This window comes from Neolamprologus brichardi, unplaced genomic scaffold, assembly GCF_056152115.1.
Source record: "Neolamprologus brichardi isolate AB-2024 unplaced genomic scaffold, ASM5615211v1 NODE_ptg000036l+_length_2141236_cov_1, whole genome shotgun sequence".
NCBI classification, from domain to species: domain Eukaryota; kingdom Metazoa; phylum Chordata; class Actinopteri; order Cichliformes; family Cichlidae; genus Neolamprologus; species Neolamprologus brichardi.
The window spans coordinates 1592543-1616004 of NW_028270138.1; the positions used below are offsets into that span (position 1 = coordinate 1592543).

General features: G+C 42.2%; 1 protein-coding gene across 4 annotated transcripts in view; it reads left to right on the plus strand.

The window, feature by feature from the left end:
• The window catches only part of LOC148094557 (protein NLRC3-like), a 278774-nt gene that overhangs the window by 231782 nt on the left and 23530 nt on the right, over nt 1–23462 (plus strand). For 2 of the 4 annotated variants that reach the window (XM_087837554.1, XM_087837557.1), the window contains exons 1-4: nt 2446–2504; nt 18323–18454; nt 19939–20040; nt 21750–21851. In XM_087837554.1, the coding sequence (XP_087693680.1) occupies nt 18366–18454; nt 19939–20040; nt 21750–21851 (293 nt within the window). In that variant the 5' untranslated portion in view covers nt 2446–2504; nt 18323–18365. Of the gene's footprint in view, nt 1–2445; nt 2505–9063; nt 9126–18322; nt 18455–19938; nt 20041–21749; nt 21852–23462 lie in introns of those variants that run through there. The other 2 variants (XM_087837556.1, XM_087837555.1) reach the window with 2 other exon arrangements.

The window sequence follows — 23462 nt, forward strand, 5'->3', positions numbered from 1 at the left end:
ATTATTTTAACCTTCGTGTAATTGTACAGCATACAGCCCACACACAGTTAACAAGTGGCTTTCACATGTAAACAGTGCTCCATGTAATAATTAGCTATACGGCAGTAGCGTGACTCCCCAATCACAGCCTTTGGCCAGTCCAGTGTTTCTGTTTCAGTCATTTAAACATTGTGATATCCAGATAAGTGATAGACCTTCCACTGAAAAACATATGACTACTTGATTTCCCTAATCCGGTGATACCAGAACTAACTGTGTCCACTACTCCACTTTCTCTTAGCATTTCCCATGCTTGGTGTTTAGCTTGATTAACGCCCTGGCTCGGCTCTACAGCTGCTTTAAGAAAAATCAAGTCTTCTTGTTTGTTGAGCAGTACTTTATCATTATTGCTGTGAAGGTAATTATACGCCTTGGTGCTCTCAACACCTTCAGGAAATAAAAGGTAATTAATAATGTGGATGTAGCTAACAGCGGGCCATGGTTTATAGTCCTCTACCCAATCCGGGAGCAAAGCTGGAACACCTGAGGACAAATTTGAAGAAATACTGGATATCAAAGATGGCCTGTTTGGAGTGAGTGTATTTGGAGCAGATGGTGGAGCACTCAGTTTCTCAGTGGATTCATGTTTCAGTCCTGGACGTTGATGCTTTTTTGAAAGATGGACCTTTTTTTCTTCTTTCCTTCCTTTTTGTGTCCTCTGTGCTTCATCTCCTGCTCTTCACTCTGTTACTTTGTTTTTTGTTTTGTTTTTTTGCCTGTCCCATTTGGTCAGAATTGTTGTCTGAAGACCAACAAGGATACCCAATGGATTTATTTTGCCAAATGGATCATCACAGCCTTGCCGTATTGGTCCATTTGATCAACCTTTGTTGTTATTATTTATTTTATTTTATTTTCAGTTGTTACAGATGGGACAGACATGACTGAGGGATAGGAAAGGGAGAAAGAAAGATGAAGGAAAAGAAAATCAGAAGGGAAGAGGGACAGTGAGAAAGGGCACTTAAAAAGAGAAAGAAGAAGAAAAAATCTCCTGGATCACCTGTTGAGAGAAAAAGAAGAGAAAACAAGCAAAAAAAAAAACAAAAAACAAAGCAACATACTAAACACAACACCATCGCATTAATCTAGCTAAGTGTAAACAGCAGTAAATACTAAATATTGAATGTTGTTGTGTAGCAATCAGGACCGACAGCACACAATGTGCTTGGAAATAGCAGCCAAGAAAGGTGTAGTTTATGTCTATGAACAGTGAACACCTGTGTGCACACCTGTGTGGATCAGCGCGCTTGTATTCAAAGGTAACAGTGTAACATGTAACATGTAACAGTCTGCTAGAGGGTGTGGGGGGCCATAGCCCTGTCCCCCAGTGCATGAAGCAGGCATGGAGGAGATCCAGGCTCCAGACATCCAGAGGCCCCAAAGTGCGAGAGCCCAAGGAGGACCACTGGAGGGGCATCCTTGCCACCCTCATGGGAAGAGCAGACCCCCAGACGAGGGGTCACCCAGTAGCCACGGAGCAGAAGCCAGAGGGGCCTGCAGTGGCGTGTCCGCCGGCACTCTGTTACTTTGGACTGATTTCACTCACACTGTTTCTTTGCTTCACGCTGACAGCACGTGAACAACACGACATGTTTGATCTCAAAGAAGGAGCAGCATCCTCTCTCCAACCTGTTTCTCCATCTTCTACATCACCTGATACATTCCAGTTTCTCTGCTTTCACTTTGATTCATGTCAACATGAAGCCTGAGCGTCTGTGATGAACACACTATCAGCATCACTGACATATTTCATCATTTAAAAACACTTCCTGTCACTGTGGTGGTTACAGTGACATCATGCAGTTTGTGCTTTGACCTCCAGAGGGCGACAAACCAGCACAGACAGAGAGCTCCATTCAAACTTTGCTGCCATCAGTAATAATTCTTCAAATATAATCATCAGTGTTTGAGCAGCTATGATATCAGGGACAATCTAGACATGTGTGACAATACTGAACATGTCACATGACACACCTTAAACATCTTTTGATCCACTCTCAGTCTGCACTTTCATTCATGACTTCAACAGGTTGAAATGAGCTTTGAAGAAACATTCAGTGAAATAAATCTTTCATCACAGGATTCATGTGAGCAGCAGATGAACTTTACAAGAATCAGTGGATTTATCTTCTGTTGTAGATCAACTTTGATCACATCATCAAGTCTGTTTGTTCTAACTTCTCACTCACTAACATCTCGTATGATTTCAGATCCCACCTGCCCTGTAGGTGGTCTCAGTGTGTTCACACCTGCAGCTGCTACAAGGTTTCATGTCCTTACACGTCAGCTTGTGAACTTTACTCTGACTTAGACTCAATCTGAGCAGTCAGGCAACATATTTTGAAACCAGTACATGAAGGTGTGGCCCAATCACAGTCTTCAGGTGGAGTCCTGCCTATTTTCAGGAAGCAGCTCACCTGTGCCCAGCTGTGGAGTGGAGCTTGTTGTTGGTGTGTGAAGAAACTGTAAGTTTGCTTTGTTTCCTCCTTTAACAGTTTGTCTTTAGGAACTTTACTGTTTGTTCAGCTCATGTTTTTACAGTCTGCAGCTGTGTTTGATCAGAGTCTGGTGTTCCAGGATTTTATTGTAACTTTTATTATTACTTATTACTTAGTAATTTAAAATCAATACGGTATAATGATATACACTATATATACATATCTACACTGGAGTGTGTTACATGATACAGGGTGAGCGGGAATGGTTGTCTATCCCTGTGTGTAAGCTCTGCGACATACTGGCGACCTATCCAGGGTGTACCCTGCCTCTCGCCCTGTGACAGCTGGGATAGGCTCCAGCGACCCTGGAAAGGATAAGCGAATGGATGGATGGATGTTCCTTTATTTACAAAATAAGCAAACATGCTTCGTTTTTATTCAGCTCAGACAGCTGCTGCTGCGTGCTCACCTACACAATTCACAACATCCATCAAGTCTCTTAAACTGTCACATGTATTTCAAAATTTAACATTGACGTGTTTCCTGAATTATGATCACGTCTTCAGAAGATGACATCCAGTTATTTGAATAGATCACATAAACAACATCCAGGTTATATATATATATATATATATATATATATATATATATATATATATATATACATATATATATATATATATATATATATATATATATATATATATATATATATATATATATATATATATATATATATATATATATATATATATATATATATATATATATATATATATATAGGGGCCTGTCCTTCCATGATGCGCCACTACATTATCCCAAGCAGCTGGATAGCGTAGTGGTTAAACTACACGCCTTTGGAACAGAGGATCGCGAGTTCGATTCCTGCCTGGGGCGTCTGTATCCAGTAAGGGTCCTAAGGCTAGACCCCCATGCCAGCTCGGACGTCACCCTGATCAACAAGGTCCGCGTCAGGTGTTGAGGAACCAGGGCACCCTGACGAGAAGTGGGCTACTGGAACAAGAAGGCATTGGCGTTGGGAATGCTACTATGCAAGTAACCCTGGCGGAAGGGGCTACATGAATAGGATGAGGGACCGATATATATATATATAATGAAAATGTTTTAATTTAAACTCATGTTAAAGCTGAAATAAAGTCTGCGGTGTGAAATAACCTGTAGCTGTGTCTGTGAAGGTACTCAGTCATCCAGGTCATCGTAGTCAAAGGAGCTTGCAAAGAAAAGCGTCTGGACTTCTTTAAGTTACTTGAAGACGTTTCACCTCTCATCCGAGAGGCTTCTTCAGTTCTAAGGTCAAATGGTGGAGAGTCCCAGATATAACCCTAGTGGGAGTGTCCCCCCACAGAGGGACAAAAGGACCCCCTGATGATCCTCTAATCGCCTGAGCCAAGGTGTGGAACTGGGTGTGGGTCCCAATCAGCCAGAGTTTCGGGTGGGTTCATTGTGAAACCTGGCCCCACCTTATCATGCGAATTCCTGAGGTCAGATGGCCCAGGGTGTGAGTGGGCGTTAAGGCGTCTGGGAAGGGATCTCAAAACTGGATTATAGATGGCAGAGAGTTGGTGTCGTAAACCACCGCCTCTGTTCAAAGATGGTCGCTCACAGTGGACATAGATGGCTTCTTTCACTCCTCTTTCAAACCATCTGTCCTCTCTGTCCAAAATGTGAACATTGGCATCCTCGAAAGAGTGACCTTTGACCTTTAGATGCAGATGGACAGCTGAATCTTGTCCCGTGGAGGTGGCTCTTCTGTGTTGTGCCATGCGCTTGTGAAGTGGCATGGCACAACACAGAAGAGTGGCATGGCACAACACAGAAGAGCGACCTCCACAGGACAAGATTCAGCTGTCCATCTGCATCTTAAGGATAAAGGACACTCTTTCGAGGATGCCAATGTTCACATTTTGGACAGAGAGGACAGATGGTTTGAAAGAGGAGTGAAAGAAGCATCTATGTCCACTGTGAGCGACCATCTTTGAACAGAGGCGGTGGTTTACGACACCAACTCTCTGCCATCTATAATCCAGTTTTGAGATCCCTTCCCAGACGCCTTAACGCCCACTCACACCCTGGGCCATCTGACCTCAGGAATTCGCATGATAAGGTGGGGCCAGGTTTCACAATGAACCCACCCGAAACTCTGGCTGATTGGGACCCACACCCAGTTCCACACCTTGGCTCAGGCGATTAGAGGATCATCAGGGGGTCCTTTTGTCCCTCTGTGGGGGGACACTCCCACTAGGGTTATATCTGGGACTCTCCACCATTTGACCTTAGAACTGAAGAAGCCTCTCGGATGAGAGGTGAAACGTCTTCAAGTAACTTAAAGAAGTCCAGACGCTTTTCTTTGCAAGCTCCTTTGACAACCTGTAGCTGTAGTTTGTTCCATTAGATCATTTTCTGCAGGGACACTGCAGATAAAGAGACTCTGTCACAACATGTGAAATAAAACCATTAATATATAAATTTATATATTGAAGGAAATAGATTCATTAAATATGAGGTCAATTAAAAAACTTTGTTAAAATTCAGCATTGAAGCTGCTGGGTTATGTTTACAAAGAAAATCATGGTTTAGATTAAAATACAACCATAAACTTTGTTTTGTTGGTCACCATGGTGATACTCTCCTATTAAAGTGCATTACTTCTGAATTAATCACATGAACGTACAGTTTGTGTGTGCGGACACAAAACATAATTACTTTTACAGGACTGTTTCACAAACTGCTGTAGGACTTAAACATGTGTCAGGTAACTTCATTCTACCTCATCCTTCTGTGGATCCACATACATCAAAGTCCTCTTGAAACACATGCTCTTATTGTGAAAATCAGCATACTCTCCTCTCTCTTGTTTCTATCAGAGGTGGAGTTCTGACTCATTTTAGGTACCAGCTCATCTTTTCTAAGTACCAAGTACAGCAAGTTTGGACTTGTATACTTGAACAAGTTCACTCAGGAGTCCCGAGAACTGGATTCAGTAAATGTGACACACCTCAGCTCACACCAATCAGTGTTTTTACATTGACAGCTAGAACAAAGTTTCATGGATTCACACATTAGCATGTGAACTTTACTTTGGCTTAGATTCAGCCTGAACAGTCCGACTGGACAGGACTGAACACACGAAGGTGTGGCCTGCACACACACACACACACACACACACACACACACACACACACACACACACACACACACACACACACACACACACACACACACACACACACAGAGAGAAGCTGCAGTTAAATCCAGTCTGAAGTGAGACTCAAACATCAGCTTGTACACAGACAGTAAAAGCCTCCATTTAGATAAAGGAAAAGTGGAGCTCTTCATCCATTTTCCACTGATCCTTGTAATCAGTGGTCTTTGTTCAATGGTTGTGAAAATTTGCACATTAATGATTAAGGAACTGACCTCCCAGCCCATTGTTCCTTCAGTGGTTCTAGTTTCAGTCATTATGCAAATGAACTGTTTATAAGATTGGGGAAACCTGCAGTCAGCTGAGACTGAATAAGTCACTTGGATGAGTGACGAAATGTTTCTCCCACTGAAAACGCTATGAACAGAATCAACTTTTTGGAGTCCTTTACCATGCTGCATTCAGGAGCAATAGTCTGAGTTTAGTGTTTTAAAATTTAGAAACAGTTTGGATCACTTTGAATAAAAGCCATTAAAAACATGTTCCTTTATTGAAGAATAGAATACGATATCATTTTATCATAATTGTACAAATACAAAAAATTTTGGTTGCCCTCTCACCAACTGTACAGGAATGAAAATATAAATAGTAAGAAAGCATGAATGAATGACAGATAAGATGAATACCTCCACAGTGTCCACTGAAGTCCAGCAGCAGCTTTGGGCCCAGGTTATTCTTCCTCAGGAGGAAGTGCAGCTGCTGCTGGGCCTTCTTTAGCAAGACGATGGTGTTGTGGGTCCAGGTGAGATCAGCGAAAATGTGGTGCCCAGAAACCTGAAGGTGGAGACAGATTTCAACCCATTCCCCATTTATAATGAGCAGTGTTGGGTAAGTTACTTTAAAATAGTAACTTAGTTACATTACTAGTTACTTCTATCAAAAGTAACTCAGTTACTTCAAGTTACTTGTTACTTTCAAAGTAACTAGTTACTAGGGAAAGTAACTTTGGTTTTACTCAGAATTCTCTTGTTAATGTGTTGCTTCCATAACTTTGACAGTCTTCTAGCTTGCTTACTTGCCACAAGTGCACTGTGCCACCTACCAATAGAAAGGAAAAGATAATGTGCATATTTCCACGAGAGAAATCCCACGCCTGGACCGTCATTGACTGCTGCCATGATTCTAGCCTACGTCACAGCGTCATGTGCGCCTTTTACATCCAACACAAAAACTGCATTCGTGGTGCTTTGATTGTACTCAGAACTCGGAAATTCTGCCTTCTGAATAGGAAGATGTAGGTAACACCAGACTGCAGATGAGCTGCATACAGGGCTGGACTGGGACAGAAAATTGGCCCGGGCATTTTGACTAGAGACTGGCCCACCATTATAGGAAAAATCATAAAGCCTTTGAATGAAAACAAACGCTGTTGTGACAGTGATGTACACTGTTTTGATGGTATATATGTATCAATCTATCAATCGTTTGTTGTAAGATTCAGATAATTATTTTTTAAAAGCTAGACATTTTAAATGAGAATAAGAAAGAAAAGTATTTCTTTGTGCCCCCCTCTCCCTGTTAATGCCCTACCTGCCCCCCTGGCAAAAACTTTGCTAGACCCGCCCCTGCACAGTTACCAGCTGTCAGCTATATAAAAAAAAGGATCCTGGTGTTATTTGTCTCTCAGAAACAGTTCATAACTTCCCTTCAACTCATTCATGTCACCTAAAAGGTAAACCTGTCTCTCCATCACCTGTTCAGCTCTGATGATTCAGTAAGGACATCTCCTGGTTTCATCTTCATGTTTCCCTCTCACCAGATAACCAAACCGATATCATGACCAGCAGCTTTTTTACAGCTGTGGCTCCAGCAAACATCAGCTGATACTAGAAATTAATATTAAATAAATTCTAACAACAGCTGATCAAGCTTAAACGTGCTGCTTTTTAACACGACATCGGCTGGTTTCCTCTCTCTGGCGCAAAGTGACCGATAAACAAACAAGAGAGAAAAGCCGATCAGCTGATCATTGATCAGTTTCATGATTGAAGTAGAAACGGGAGAGGGAGGGGGGGAATGAAAGAAGAAGAGGCAGCTGTGCAGCAAAGACACAGAATAACTCCAGCTTTGTGTCTTTTTCATTGTAGCTGAATTACGGGACAAACTGTTCCTTTTCACCTCAATACGCGTAATATTTTCTCTGAATACCAGACGGGACGGTTGGCAACTCTAATAACTTATGAACAAAATAAAGTTCAACATTAACTTCATAGCACCCACCCAGCTGTATAGAAACTCCGTCATGCTAGCTAGTACGCAGTACGGAAAAAGTCAGCACAACGAAAATAAACTCCACCTAAACTTGGTTTATATCTGACCCAGATAGACTGCAGGTCATAACTTCTTACCTGAAGTTCAGTTCACACTTGGACCGGCGGCCGCCTCGGGTCTCTTTTCCTTCTGCGTCCCCTTTCCCTCATCAACCTGCTGCCTCCACCACTTGCTAATGTTACTGAATCTGTGGAAGCTCCGCGATAGCCACCACACGAAGTAACGAGTAACGACCCTATCTAAATCCCAGTAACGAATAACGCGTTCCTGATTTTGGCATAATAACTAGTTACCGTGCTCGTTACCACAATAATAACGTAGTTACTGTAACGCGTTACTTAATAACGCGTTAGTCCCAACACTGATAATGAGAGAGTAGTGGACCTGTCAATGCCTTGTGAAATCCATGATATGTTCTTTGGATTTTAGGACGTTTAGCTTCGGGTTATTTTCTGACCACCAGTGGGACGAGTTCTACCTCAACCTCCACCTAGCCACGGTGGTGTCATCGACATACATTGGTTGGGTGTGTTGGTGTACAGGGTGTACAGTAGAGGGTTGAAAATGCAGCCCTGTGGGGATCCCGTGAAAGCTGAGCTGTAGTCCATGAAGAGCATCCTGACATTGTGCTTCCTGTTCACCAGATGGCTCAGTGCTCTGTGAAGGGTCATGACATCCTCCAGGATGTAAATAATGGTAACCATGGCTACTGTTACTATGGCTATTGGAGATGGCCTCTGAGTTCTTAATAATAGTAATAATATTTCTGGTTTTATGGCACATGTCCTGAAGCACATAAGCACATTTCCAGCTTGGAAAGCAGAACAGCAGCTCACTAAATGGATCATTGCAGCTTATTTCCAGCACACTGATGTCACTGAGCACAATGATTTCATCAGTCGGATGACCTTTGACCTGTGAGGTGAGGCTGGCGCGCTTTTATAGCTTTAAGAGTCAGACATGAGCTGTGATCAGTTTGTTCACTCTGAGCAGTCAGACGACATATTTCTGGAGTGATCACATGAAGGTGTGGCCCTCTCACAGTCTTCAGGTGGAGTTCCGCCTCCTTCCAGGAAGCAGCTCACCTGTGTGTCCGTGTTTAGTGTCCAGGTGTGGAGTGGAGCTTGTTGTTGGTGTGCGAGTTTGAAGAAACTGTAAGTTTGCTTTATGTCCTCCTTTAACAGTTTTACTGTTTGTTTCTGCTCTATAATGTTTGGACCAGATGTTCAGCTCTTATTTCAGGACAAACTTTGATAACTCTTGTGTTTAAAGACACATGATTATAGATTATTGACTGACTGGAATCGAACACTTTGATGAACAGCTGATGTTTCATTGGTTTCTCCGCAAAGCAAACTGTTCTTTTTTATTTCATGGAAGAAAAACTTTATCTCTCCATTAAAGTCACACACAGCAGTGTGCTTCTGTTTCCCGACGGTCCTTTCAAAATAAAATGACAGTAATGTTAGTTGTAATGTGCTTGATACAGTCAGGTTATTAAGTTCATATTTCCTTGATGGATCACTAAATCCACTTGTGTTGCTGTTTGAGTGTCATCAAATCAGCCAACAGACTGGAGTGGGAGCAGCGCCCCCTTCTGGTTGCTCTAAGTGTTGCTGTGAGTCTGCAGTGATCCTTTAACCTGGATTTATTGTGGCTGTACTGAGTCCCTCACAGCTACACACACACTTATTGTGAGTTTAGTGTTGTCTGTGAACAAACTAGGGCAGGTTATCATCACTAGTTTTTATAATTGATTCGATTCCAATTCACAAGTTTCTGATTTGATTTGATTCAAATCTGGGAAATTTTGCCTCAGAAAGTCAGAAATATTATAATTCTCATCATTTATCAGTACTGACACTTGTGAGACTTCATCAGAGGTGGCAGGTGAGCATAGGCAGAGGGCTGCGTGAGGACCAGCTGATGAACTAAGACAGGCTTAACAGGGTGGAGTGGCGAAGTCTGAAGTTTTACTGTGAGCAAGAAAACAGCGTTAAACACAGGAAAAACTATAACAAGATTTAGCTTTAATTAACGTGGCCTTCTCTAACAAGGGTTAGCAGATGCTCTAGCAAAGAGTGTTTGAGAACGCTGGTCTAAAAAAACCTGCAGCCTGATTACTCACAGGTGTGACAAGGGTAGGGAAATTGGATCAGTTCTAATAGTTCATAATCTTTAGAGAGCTTATATAAATCTTTAAAAAAAAAAATCTTTTAATCTTCTTTCTTGCTCTTGAAGGAGGCAGTTGCATCTTTTCCCTCTCCCTTTCCCTTATCTTTCCTGCTTGGCTTCTCATGTCCTTGTCTAGTCTCATCTAACTCTAACCCTCAGAGAGCCTTTGTCTTGTTCTCTAAAACCAAAATAATTATGGATTTGATCATCAATTGGTCCCTCAATGCAATTGACACCCTTTTCTAGACGAGAAGCCTGGGTTTGGGAGAGCACGATTGTCCTGCAGGGACGTTTCCTGCAGGATACACGCTGGATAGTGGGCCAGTCATGTGTCTGGTGGGACTGTCGATTGAGGACATCGAAGATATTTACCTATTCAGATCCATGGTAACAGGGCTCTTGCTGATCAGAGCTGGGTTGGCAATGGCTTATCAAAGACTGAAGAAAGCGGCTATGGCTGTTTAAAATCCCACAAGGCTGACTGCTATGATTGGAGTGATGGGGAGAGCCGTGAGTACTTGGACTGTGCTCTTTTAACACAATACAGATAAGATCTTGGAGAAACTCACGGCTCTTCAACGGGAAATTGATAGACCTGGTGATCAGTGACAGATATTGGACCAACTGTAAAAATCCAGCTGTTTGCAAATATTTAAAAAAAAAACACCATATTCTTCATTCACGGCTACCCCACGATGGAACAACAAACTCTTCTCCCTGAAAATGAGACTGTCTTTGGACTCTGAACTGATATCCTGCAAGGTCACCTGCGTAGGCTGGGGACTGTTGACTTTCGCTTAACTGGGTGAAAGGACACTCTTTCAAGCTGATCACAGGACACATACACACACGCATGTACACTGACACAGACACACACTCACCCATCCCAAACGCCTCTGATGCTTGCTACCACACGGTGCAGATGGTAGGTCTGTCCAGGGCTGGAAACGGCTGCAGGACAAAATGGCTACTGTCTGCACCGGCTCTTTATCCTAGACCCTCACCCCCTGGTTGCTTGTCACGTGCTTTACGTGATGTAAATGTGAACATTCAAGTTGTTTTTTTACTGTCCTCAAACTGGTCTCCCAGTTAGGAACCCAGTTTGAGTAGAATTCTTTTTACTCTTCTTGACCCGGATGTGTGTATTTTCACAGTTCTTTTTTCTTTTTGGCATGGCTACATCTGCAGCTTGCCACCGAATCCCTGGACACAAGCATTTCACTGCACGTTGTACTTTGTATGACTGTGCATGTGACAAATAAAATTTGAACTTGAGCAAGAGCTCAACAATAAGCAGTTTGTATTTCAACAATGTGATCTTCGGTGTTCAGCTTTAAATTTAAAACATTGCTGTTAAAAACTCCATACATATCAGCATTTTTTTATGTTGATTATTTTCATTCATGAAAATATAAGTGTGTAGCCAAGTCTTACTGTCATGATTCTGGATCGGTGACCCAGCATTTTGAGTTTATTCTGATTTTATATTTATTCTTTTGGTTCCATTCTTGTGTCTTATTATTCCCTCTGTGCTCTGTTTGTGTCCCAGAGTTTTGTGTTGTAAAACAGTCTGTGAGTTTCCTGTTCTACTTTGTAGGTCTGTGTCTCGTCTTGTGAATTATCTTCAGCTGTCCTGATCTCCCCTCCTGTGTGTCATTCCCTCATTACCTTGTGTGTATTTACAGTGTGTGTCTGCCTGTGTTCCTTGTCGTGTCGTCTGTGTAACCCGGTGTTTGTTCTGTGGCTCTCTGCCAACATTCTCTGTGCATTTTGCTCCTCATCTCGTGTGTGTTTGGTTTCAGCTTAGTTCTATAGTTTTCCCCAGTTTAGGTTTTCTTAAATCCCCGTTCTGCTCTTCCTGTTTTTTGCCACTTCGTTACTCGTGTAAAAAAAAGCTCACTTGCACCCCAGCCAGTAGCTGCATTTTGGATCCTTTTTCTCACCACACCATACCACACGACTGCTGCCCCAGCCGTGACACTTACAATCATATATCCAGCCAAAAAGTTTTTGATTTGGTTTGAAGAGTGAAATACTAAGCAAGAGCGCAATGAAGAAGATTATAAATCTTGTTTTGAGAACGTATGTCTTTATTTCTTATTTATTTTATAAATCCTAAAATTTGTTACTTTACTTGCATACCAGGGTGATCTATATCACTAAGTCACTGTTTCAGATGACATTGTATCTTAAATCCATTTTAAGCTGTGAAATCTTGTTTTAAGACCTCCCCATAACAATTCACACACTTAAACTTTTGTTGTAAAAACTTTAATAGACAGGCGAGAAAATGACAAAGTGGTTAGTACTACTGCCTCACACCAAAAAGGCCCTGGATTCAACTCTACCATCTGGTGTGGGGTATTCATAGTTCATTCAAAGTTTTCATGCCTTCATTGAGAATCTACATTGTAATTGGTCATGAAAATATGTGTGTGGAAATCTCTTTACCTCTCTCCTGACCTTCGCGTGAAGTTTGTATTAACAAAGTTTCTCAGTTAAACTAATGCCTTTTAAGACAGTAGAAAAACAAGGTTTAAATGCAAGAAACAAACTTTTCTGAGAGAAATATACACTCAAACTCAAAACAGACAGCTGAATGTGAAATTGGACCCCTCCCTGCACCCTCTGAACTGTTTTAACAGCATCAGGGGAGAAAAAAGAACATCCTCCTAAACCGGAAGTTGGCAACCCATGGCTCGTGACCCACATCACACCTCAGCTGTGTTTCCTGGGTGTAAAAATAAAACTAGGAAAATGTTAGAAGTTAAAGAAATAACTGTTAAGAAGGTAGTCTGATGGGTAATGTATTCCGTGCCACAGGTTGAATGCTTTGGGGAAGGCAGGCACCTCTCTCTCTGTGGTGTGTGCACAAGTGACTTAGAGTAACATCTGCAGTACAAATTTTGCAGAGAGTGATAAAAAAATGTGGTAAATGTGGTTATCCCAGCTGGACTTTTGTCAAAGCTGGGAAGGCAACCAAAGAAAGCTCCAGCCAGTCCAGGAGAGAAGTACAACTGCTGCCTAAGCAAAAACCTGTAGTGATCCCGTATGTGTCAGGAGTATTGAAACAGCTGAGATGCATTGTTTCTAAACACAGAGTCTCTGTGGCTTTTAACCCAAAACATGCTGCGCAAAAACATTGGTCCACCCCAAGGATCTGCTCCCCCGTCACAATCCTGGGTCTTATGACCAAGCGGTTTCAGTTGTTGTGTTTTGTTATTTTATATTGTGGTTTGAGTCCACCTTGTTAGTTTAACGTTTTAGGCCCTAGGTTGTTATGCTTAGTTATTTGTTGTCAGATTTTCTTGTGTAATTGCTCCTATGTCTCCATCTGTGTATTTGTGTTCATATAGTTCTGAGCTTCTGTGCCTTGTTTCCCCTCATGTTTTATCCCATGTTTCCCCAGCCCATGATGTCTGTGCTCTCCCCGTGCTCTCTCTCCCCTCCTGTCTGTGTTTCTGTGTTCTTCCTGTGTTACGTTTAAGGTCTGCATGTTGGGTTAGTATCTTCAGTTCAGTATCCTCCCTGTCTTGTTACACGTAATTGTCCTCAGTTGTGCTCCCCGTGTGTTCCCACCTCACTCATTACCTTCTGTGTACTTATGTCAGAATCTTCCTCTGTTCCATGTCGCGTCGACCCTCAACATGCTGTGTGTTTGTTACGTCCAGTCTTCCAGCACCTCTGTTCTGAGTCTTGCTTTGTTTTTGCTTTGCTTTTGTGAGTTTTGTTTTATGAGAAAGTTTTACCAGCAATAAAGCTGCGTTTTGAGTTCCAGTCCCATTTTAAGAGTCCTGCATTTTGGGTCCCTTTTCCTGCCTGCCTGCCTGCCTGCCTGCCGTACAGCCCACCATGACGCCACCGACACAAACAGAGTAACATAGTGTACACTGTTAAGTGCCAGGAGGATTGCCAGGATTTATACATCAGGGAAATTCTCATTCTCAATCATCCAGGAAAGTAAATCTCCAAAAGTTGATTCTGTTCATCTGGACGTAGCATTTTGTGGGAGAAACGTTTCGTCACTCATCCAAGTGACTTCTTCAGTCTCAGTCTCTTTCAGTCTGACTGAAACCAGCCCACTGAAGGAACAATGGGCTGGGAGGTCAGTTCCTTAATCTTAATTATGCAAATTCTTATGACCATTGATCAGCAACCACTGATCAAAACCCACTGATCAAAGACCACTGATCAATAGCCATGAGTACCATTCACAGAGAGTAGGGGAATGGCTGCAATCACAGCATTGTAAGAGGGCGACAGATGTACCCTTAGGCCCCCTCCTCGATTCAGAAATGGTCTTTCCCTTTTCACGTAAATGGCCTCCTAGACTCCGCGCTCAAACCAGCGTTCCTTCCTGTCCAGGATGTGAACATCCTCATCCTTGAAAGAGTGTCCACTTGCCTGTAGGTGTGAACAGACTGCAGAGTCCTGGCCTGACGAGGTGGCTCTTCTGTGTTGTGCCATCCTCTTCGCCAGAGGTTGTTTGGTTTCCCCGATGTATAAAGCCTGGCAATCCTCCTGGCACTTAACAGCGTACACTATGTTACTCTGTTTGTGTCGGGGAACCCGATCCTTGGGGTGGACCAGTTTTTGGCGCAGCGTGTTTTGGGGGTTAAAAGCCACAGAGACCTGGTGTTTAGAAAAAATGCCTCTCAGCTGCTCCGATACTCCTGACACGTACGGGATCACTACAGGTTTTCTCTTAGGCAGCGGTTGTCCTTCTCTCCTGGATCGGCTGGAGCTTTCTTTTGGCACCTTCCCAGCTTTGACAAAAGTCCAGCTGGGATAACCACATTTACTCAGGGCCTTCTTGATGTGCTGTTCTTCTGTCTCCCTGGCCGCTGTGTCAGTGGGGATGGTGTTCGCTCTGTCTTGTAGCGTCCTGATGACACCCAGTTTGTGCTCCAGTGGATGATGAGAGTCAAACCTTAGACACTGATCCGTATGTGTAGGTTTACGGTACACGTCAGCTTTTAGATGTCCCCCATTACTGATGGAAATCTTACAGTCTAAGAAGGCTAACCTGCCACTTTTCATATCCTCCCTGGTGAATTTGATGTGTCGGTCCACCAAGTTAATGTGATCCGTGAATTGTGGTACGTCCTGAGATTTGATTTTCACCCAGGTGTCATCCACATATCTGAACCAATGGCTTGGTGGTGTTTCAGGGTAGGATAGCAAAGCCCTCTTTTCCACTTCTTCCATGTACAAATTGGCCACGATGGGTGAAACTGGGGAGCCCACCGCACACCCATGTTTCTCCCTGTAGGACTGACCCTTGTATGTGAAGTAGGTGGAATGAAGACACAGTTCAAACACACTTGATTGATGCTGAGAGTGATCCTGCTGCTGAGGTTGGGGTCATCCTGTAATCTCTTACGGACTACCTCCAACACTTCCGTGACTGGGATGCAAGTGAAGAGAAATGTAATGCCATACGAGACCATGGATGCATGAATATACGCATGCTAGCAGGTTTTCTCCAAAACGAACTCCATGAAGTCCGAACACTGCTCTTCTCCGACTGATGACAGCCTTGAGTCCTGCAAGAAGATTAAAGTGACCTTGATACAAGCTCTGCAGTGATGTTCAGAAACAGAAAACACAGTAAAAAAGTGAGAACAGTATTTTTAACTATGCTGTTATTTTGCAATAGATATCTATGTATCTTTGACCCTGAGCTACTGTAGTTTTGTTTTACGCTCAGAACTGGATGGTTGATTTCTGTCCACAGTGTGATGGAAAAAACAAAATAACAACACATTGAAATGAACTGATGCCATAATTACATGAATTACATGAACTCAAATAGATCTGCAAAATAATCCTTTGTTTGAAACTACTCCTGCACATGTCTATCATGTCTATGTTGATTTTTCTGCTCTTCAGAGCGTTTGTTAAATAATTCTTAAAAAGTGAACAAAAAAGGCTTCCTTTTTGTTAAAAAAGCTCACTATTCTTATTTCACTAGCAGGGACCACTCCCTTGGTAACGATGAGCAATGGGGGATGAGGAAGTGTGATTAGTGCTGTGATTTGAGGAAGGCCTTGAAGGGGACTGGCGACGGCTCTCGGGCCGGGCAGAACCCCCTGTACTAACCAGAAATAAAGGGAGGAAAGGAAGAGAGAAGAGGACAGGAGAAGAGAAGACAGAAAAAAAGGGGGGGCAGAGTGGGGCATGAAAATGAGAACAACGGGTATTGGAGAAGGGGAGCTTTTATAGGCTGAGGCCAGAGGGGGCGCGAAGGAGGAGCGGTCCTGCTCCTGAAATTCAGATGATATCTCCACATCAAGTATATGTATTATCCTCTGTGAATTACATCTGTTTTTGTGATCAGTTGGCCATCACTGGGGGTGAAGTCACTGATGTAGTAAAAAAAACTGCACAGTGTTAGTGTCCCTGGGGTCGATGAGACTCACCCTAAGTTCCTGATGGCTCTGGATGTTGTAGGGCTGTCATCACTAGAATGTTACATACAGATCAGGGGCCTTACCTTTGGAGAAGCAGATTGGGGAGGTGCTTCCCATCTTCACCAAAGGGGACCAGAGGATGTGTTCCAACTATAGGGGGATCACACTCCTGAGCATCCCAGGGAAACTGGAGAGGAGAATCTGTCTGTTAGTCAAACCTAGGATTCAAGAGGACCAATGTGGTTTTGTTCATGGAACACATGGACCAGCTCTTTACCCTCTCAATGATATTTGTAGAATACATTTCATTACTGAAATAAAGCTAGCAAATAGCTTAGAGCCTAAAAGTAAAGTATTTGCATTTTTATATTCTAGATAGCCCCAAACACATCTGAGCAGCCACTAAAAAAGAAAGAAAGAATGAATGAATGAATGAATGAATGAAAGGCTTTATTTGGCCATATGCAGGTCGCCCCGCAGTGGAATAGAACCCCCCCCCCCCCCCCCAACTTACACACACAACATAGACATCACATGGGAATACAGGTCGGAGATCGGCAGCGTTACAGAAAAACACTGAAAAGGTTCATAAAATGGGAAAGTAGAAGAGGAGAAAGAGACCTCTACTCATACTTGGCACCTATGGGAGGACAGCATGGGGACAGGAAACAGAAAAACTCCTCTGCACAGGGAGCACATAAATGTCCACAGTACAACGTTGGAGCACGTGATAAGCCACAAGGTTGGGTAGGGGGTGAGGAGTAATCCGAACGCAACACAGATAAGATCTCAGAGAAGCTCATGGCTGTCGTGAATACTCAGAATCTTTGAGTGCAAATTTAACATGATCTTGGAGGAGCTCACGGCTCTCCAACGGGAGATTGAGAGACCAGTGATGGACATTTAGATCAACTGTAAAATTGAGGTGCATTTGTTCACACTAAAGGAAAACCACCATCATTCAGCTACCATATCGGCGCCAGCTGTGGTCTCAGGGCTAATGGCTGAACAACAACAAATTCTCTCCCTGATAACAGAACTTTTTAGACACTTCGTCCCAATTTGGATTCCAAACGCCTCCGAATGCTTATCTCCAGCCAAGGTCAGACGGCGGGTCTGGGCCCAGCGCTGCAGGGCCGGATAGTTGTGTCTACATCTGCTCACGTGACAATAATATCAAGAAAACTTTTCGATTTTAACAGGAAGAAACCTCCAGCAACTGGTTGTGGGTGAGGGGAGGAAGCCAAGACAAAGACTCACTATGGAAGAGAGACAGAGATCAATAATAAGTAATGAGACAGATAGTGAGTAAAAAAAAGGGTCTAAAAAGAAACACTTAGCGCATCATGAGAATCCCTCAGCAACCTACACCTATTGCATTCTAAGGAGCTTAGAAAGACTTTCCTGTTAAAACTATACAGAAATAATTAGAGTGAAGCTTTGATCTCTGCAGATCGTCTTGGAGTCCTGGATCAGCTGAAATGTTTAAAGATGAACTGTCTGAATATTAATGGACTGAAGCTTCCAGTCAGAGTGAATCAGTGTGTGTCAGTGAATGCATCGTGTGTGCTTCACGGCTCCATCTAGTGGACTGATAGTAGAGCAGCTGATGGCGGCTTCCTCTGCCTCACACTTCCGTCTGACTGCATTCAGCTGACACTGAGATGAAGCAGGAAAGAAGCAGCTGATATTTGGACAGCACACATGATGGAAAGAAGGATTTCAGTTGATGTGCACATGAATGATTTGTGTTTCCTCTGCAGGTGAAGGTAGAAAGTGTGTGTGAGCTGATGTGAATTGAGCAACATGGATCAGTGTGAGGACAGAGAGGAGGGAGTCCCTCCCTCTAAAACCACTCTGTGTGGGGAACATGAGAGCCAGACCAAAGCTCAGAGGTGAGATGACCATCTCTAACTGTCCATGACTCTTCTCCATGTCACAGCTCAGCACTCACATCACTGCTCCATCATTATTCACAGGAACCAGCCTGGACCTCCACCCAGCTCTGTGTCCTTACAGAGTGACAAGTCTAAACATGATGTAATTAATTTTATAGTCCAGCTTGTCCAGTGGAAGTTACACATGATACACCTGCCAGAGTTCTTAAAGACACAAGTATTTTTAAAAAAATATATATATCACTTATCACTTAACAGTGATGAGCAGTCAGGCTGCAGGTTTCTACCTGTTCATGTTTCTACAGTAGAATCACTTCGAAGTGTCTTTGTGCTGTTTCATCTTTGATTTGTGTTCATAAACACTCAGAGAAAGATCACGTGTGTCCTCATCAGGATAGGATCTGTGTTGGTGTGTGGGGCTGTAGCCTCAGGTTTATGTTGTTAAATGGTCATTCTCAGACAGTGTTTCAGCTCATTTTACACAGTAACATGACTGTCACAGCCTTTTAAGTTCCAGAACAGAAAAATAGTCCAAGAAAAGGCCGTGGGTGGAAACGAGTGGTTTGTTTCAGAATGTTCTTCTGACTTGATTCTTTGAAAATATATGGTGTTTATTTCATGGTAAAATATAAACAAAAAAATAACTCAATGCTTTCTTATTATTACAACTTAAACATAAACTTAAACATAAAAAAATTAACTTAATCTAATTCCACAAGTTCAAAATGTGGTCAAAAAATTCCACCACACCCCCACAGCGTGCGCTTATTAATGGGAGGGTACAAAATTTACTAAACGAATCACTTTTCAAAAACAAAAAATAATTATAAATTTATATAACAAAACTAGGTAGGTATATTCTCACAGTTTTAAAGAAAAAAAAAGAAATGAATACAAGTTATGATTCATAAAAACGGTCACAACAATGACAGTAACATAATGGGTAGGATAATGAATGTCTTTCTCCTTGGAGTAATTAAGTAATGTACTGCATTACTTTTAATTAAAGTGTTCTGTGCAATATGTGTAATAATGACTTTGAGTAATAAACCAACAGTGATCACAACAAAGGAGTGTGCACAAATGTCTCTGATATGCTCCAACGAGGTCAGAGAGCTGAACTCACTGAGTTAAGAGAAATAATTCTGCACTGACATTATAATTACTGTTTATTCTGATTGATTTCCTGACTGTGTTCGTGAGCTGAGAGGAAATGAAAATGAATTTGTAACAAAATCAGGAAGCTGTTTCCATAGAAGAGGGGTCTGAAAACTAAAGGCTCTCCCTCCCATTCTACTTTTAAAGTAGAATAGAATGAAGTAAGATCAGTTCATCTTCTGCTCACAAAACTATTGACAGAAACAGAAACAGAAATTTGTACTCTAATCTAAGAGGACTGTTACTGACAGGAAAAGGCTGCATTATCTGCAGTCTGTGTTATCACAGCTGCTTCAATCACTTTATCATGTTTGTGTCTGCAGAGGTCAGAGGTCACAGTCTGCAGGATCTAGCTGTCCGTCCGTGAGGAGTGATGAGTCCAAACCTCAACCTCCAGACTTCAGTGGTGAACCTGGACAAACGAGGTCAGAGAGCTGTGATGACTCCTTTACATGTTTGTGTTTTCCTGGATAAATATGACCTGAAACACCCTCAGATTTTTACAAAGATTCATTAAAAAGAAAACAATATTGGCTAAGCTTAGAGTGAATCTCCATGAATAAATGTTAAGGTTCAATATTGAGGAGGGATACAGGAGGTAATCAACTTTCAAAATAACAACACTGATCCGGCCGGGTGGAGTCAAACGCTGACTTTAATGACACGCGTGGGGAAGACCGCCCGCTGTACGCAGACAGCGCCGATCCCCGACTTACAGAGCATAAGCAGGTGTTTTATACCTTTCAGGGCTTAAATTTACTGACGCCCCTTAATTGACACTCAGATACAGTTCATACATAGAATTCAAAACCACAATGACTTAACACAGTTTAAAATAACATTGTCTCCTTCTCCACAGCAGATGCTTCCTGTCAGCCTTCTGACTTTCACTTCTTGTCTGGAAAACCAGACCCACACCCTACAAGAAACTGTTCCTCTTTTTGCAGAGACAGCAAGAAACTATTCCTCTTTTACAGGGACAATTTTAGAGTTACAAGCAAACATGATTAACCTCTCACCTATAAATGAGTCTATCTAATGTGTGAGTGTGTGTGTGTGTCATCATGAAATGCCCTCAGTTTCACCTCTCCCTTCACCAGCTGAAACTTGTAACCTTTTCCACCAGACAGAAGGCCAGCACGTACACATTTCAGATTATAACAAGCATTCAAAAGCATTTAAGATTATAGATTCAACTCAACAGTTTAGAGTGGTTATAACTGCACCTGTAATAAAGGCTAATTGGGTACCAATATGTTTAAACATTTGAATACAATATCAATACTGCAGATTGTATTATTAATGCAATGGTAATGATGATGATGATTAACAATAGCAGTAAAATAATTTCTCTAATTCCTCACAGTCAGTATTCAGTTCAATTCAATTTTATTTATACAGCTCAAATCACAATAATGGCTGCCTTAGAGTATTTTATATTATAAGGTTGACCCTACAATAATACATACAAAGAAAAACTCAACAGTCATATGACCCCCTATGAGGAAGCACTGTGGCAACAGTGGGAAGGAAAAACTCCCTTTTAACAGGAAGAAACCTCCGGCAGAACCAGGCTCAGGGAGGGGCGGGGTTATCTGCTGCGACCGGTTGGGGTGAGAGAAGGAAGACAGGATAAAGACATGCTGTGGAAGAGAGACAGAGATTAATAAGTACGATACATTCAATGCAGAGAGGTCTGTTAACACATAGTGAGTGAAGAAGAAACACCCAGTGCATCATGGGAATCCCCCGGCAGCCTATGTCTATTGCAGCATAACTAAGGGAGGATTCCAGGTCACCTGGTCCAGCCCTAACTATATGCTTTAGCAAAAAGGAAAGTTTGAAGCCTAATCTTAAAAGTAGATATACTGTCTGTCTCTCAAATCCAAACTGGAAGCTGTTTCCATAGAAGAGGGGTCTGAAAACTAAAGGCTCTCCCTCCCATTCTACTTTTAAAGTAGAATAGAATGAAGTAAGATCAGTTCATCTTCTGCTCACAAAACTGTTGACAGAAACAGAAACAGAAATTTGTACTCTAATCCAAGAGGACTGTTACTGACAGGAAACAGCTGCATTATCTGCAGTCTGTGTTATCACAGCTGCTTCAATCACTTTATCATGTTTGTGTCTGCAGAGGTCAGAGGTCACAGTCTGCAGGGTCCAGCTGTCCGTCTGTGAGGAGTGACCGGTCCAAAGATCGACCTCTAAACTTCAGTGGTGAACCTGGACCAACGAGGTCAGAGAGCTGTGATGACTCCTTTACATGTTTGTGTTTTCCTGGATAAATATGACCTGAAACACCCTCAGATTTTTACAAAGATTCATTAAAAAGAAAACAATATTGGCTAAGCTTAGAGTGAATCTCCATGAATAAATGTAAGTCAGTATTCAGTTCAATTCAATTTTATTTATACAGCTCAAATCACAATAATGGCTGCCTTAGAGTATTTTATATTATAAGGTTGACCCTACAATAATACATACAGAGAAAAAGATAAAACTCCAGACTTCAGTAATGAATCTGGACCAACAAGGTCAGAGACCTGTGATGATGAGATGTTTGTATTTTCCTGGATAAATATGACCAAAGATTGATTAAAAAGATACAAATATTAGACTTTGTCCTTTAGCGCTGTGTGGCAGGCAGGATTGGACCCAAACACAACAGGATGAAGCCACAGAGGCAGCTTTATTTCAGCTGTGAACATGCAAACAGTCTGAGAGGTCACATAGACACTCAGCAGCTAAAGCCTGGCTTATACTGGCTGCTGTTAATAAGACTCCATCAGGACAACACTGAACCACAGTGGTGTTCATGCTGGCTCAGCTCCGGGCTGCCTGTCATAGGGTTGTGTCAACATGGCACCTGTGTGTGTAGCTGTTAACTGTTCTGTTCATGGTCGCTTTGTTTCTTCTACTCTTCTGGTTTATGACTTCCAATCACTCCTAAATATCTGAGCTACTGTTGAGGAGCAGTCCTGACTGGCCCCAGGATGTCAGGAATGATCAAATATCCCAACTGTGCTAGAGATTGTACCAGTGTTCCTCCGCCTCAGATACAGCTGATCATTTTCTTTGTTCTTATAAAAAATGTAATCATCCCTTATGTTTAGATAGATTCATCCATTCAGACAAACAACAACTTTCTTCCTGTTAAATTCAACCTGCTTGGAAATTCTTGGTCCCATTGGTCCTCTCACAATCAGTAGTGTAAAACCTAAAACCCAGCCTTGGTTGAATAATGTTACCAGATCATTGCTAAATAATCAGAAGGCTGTAAAGCAGAAACAAAGTATTGCTCCAAGATCATGTCTAACATCTGTCAAGGACCTCATATTTTATTTAGTGTTATTAACTCAGCTCTAAATCCTCCTACTGCTGCTCCTCTTGTAGTATCATTGAGTCTCAGGAGAAAGTCAGACTGTGACACAAAGCAAATAAGTCGTTCTTCCAAAGGACGGTTGAATAATAATAATAATATGTTTTAGAAGCACCAAACAAACTCAAACTCTGGATCCTAATCCAGCAGAAACATGGTAGAAGTGCCTGAAGTGAAAATCCACCAACACCCCGAGCTGAAGCTGTTCTGTGTAAAGGACTGAGCTCAAATTCCGTCCGTGATGTAGGATTGATCAGCAGCTACAAAAATGTTCATATTTGCTGCAGATTCCGTAGGAAAGGTTTCACATTTGTATCTTATAGATGGAGAACACTTTGTGCCTTCTGGAGATCAGTTCATCTTCTGCTCACTGAACTGTTGACACAAACAGACATTTGAAGCTTTTCCATGTAAATGCTTGGAGGCTTCAGACATCCATCTGTCCACACAGGCTGATGTTTTACTGCT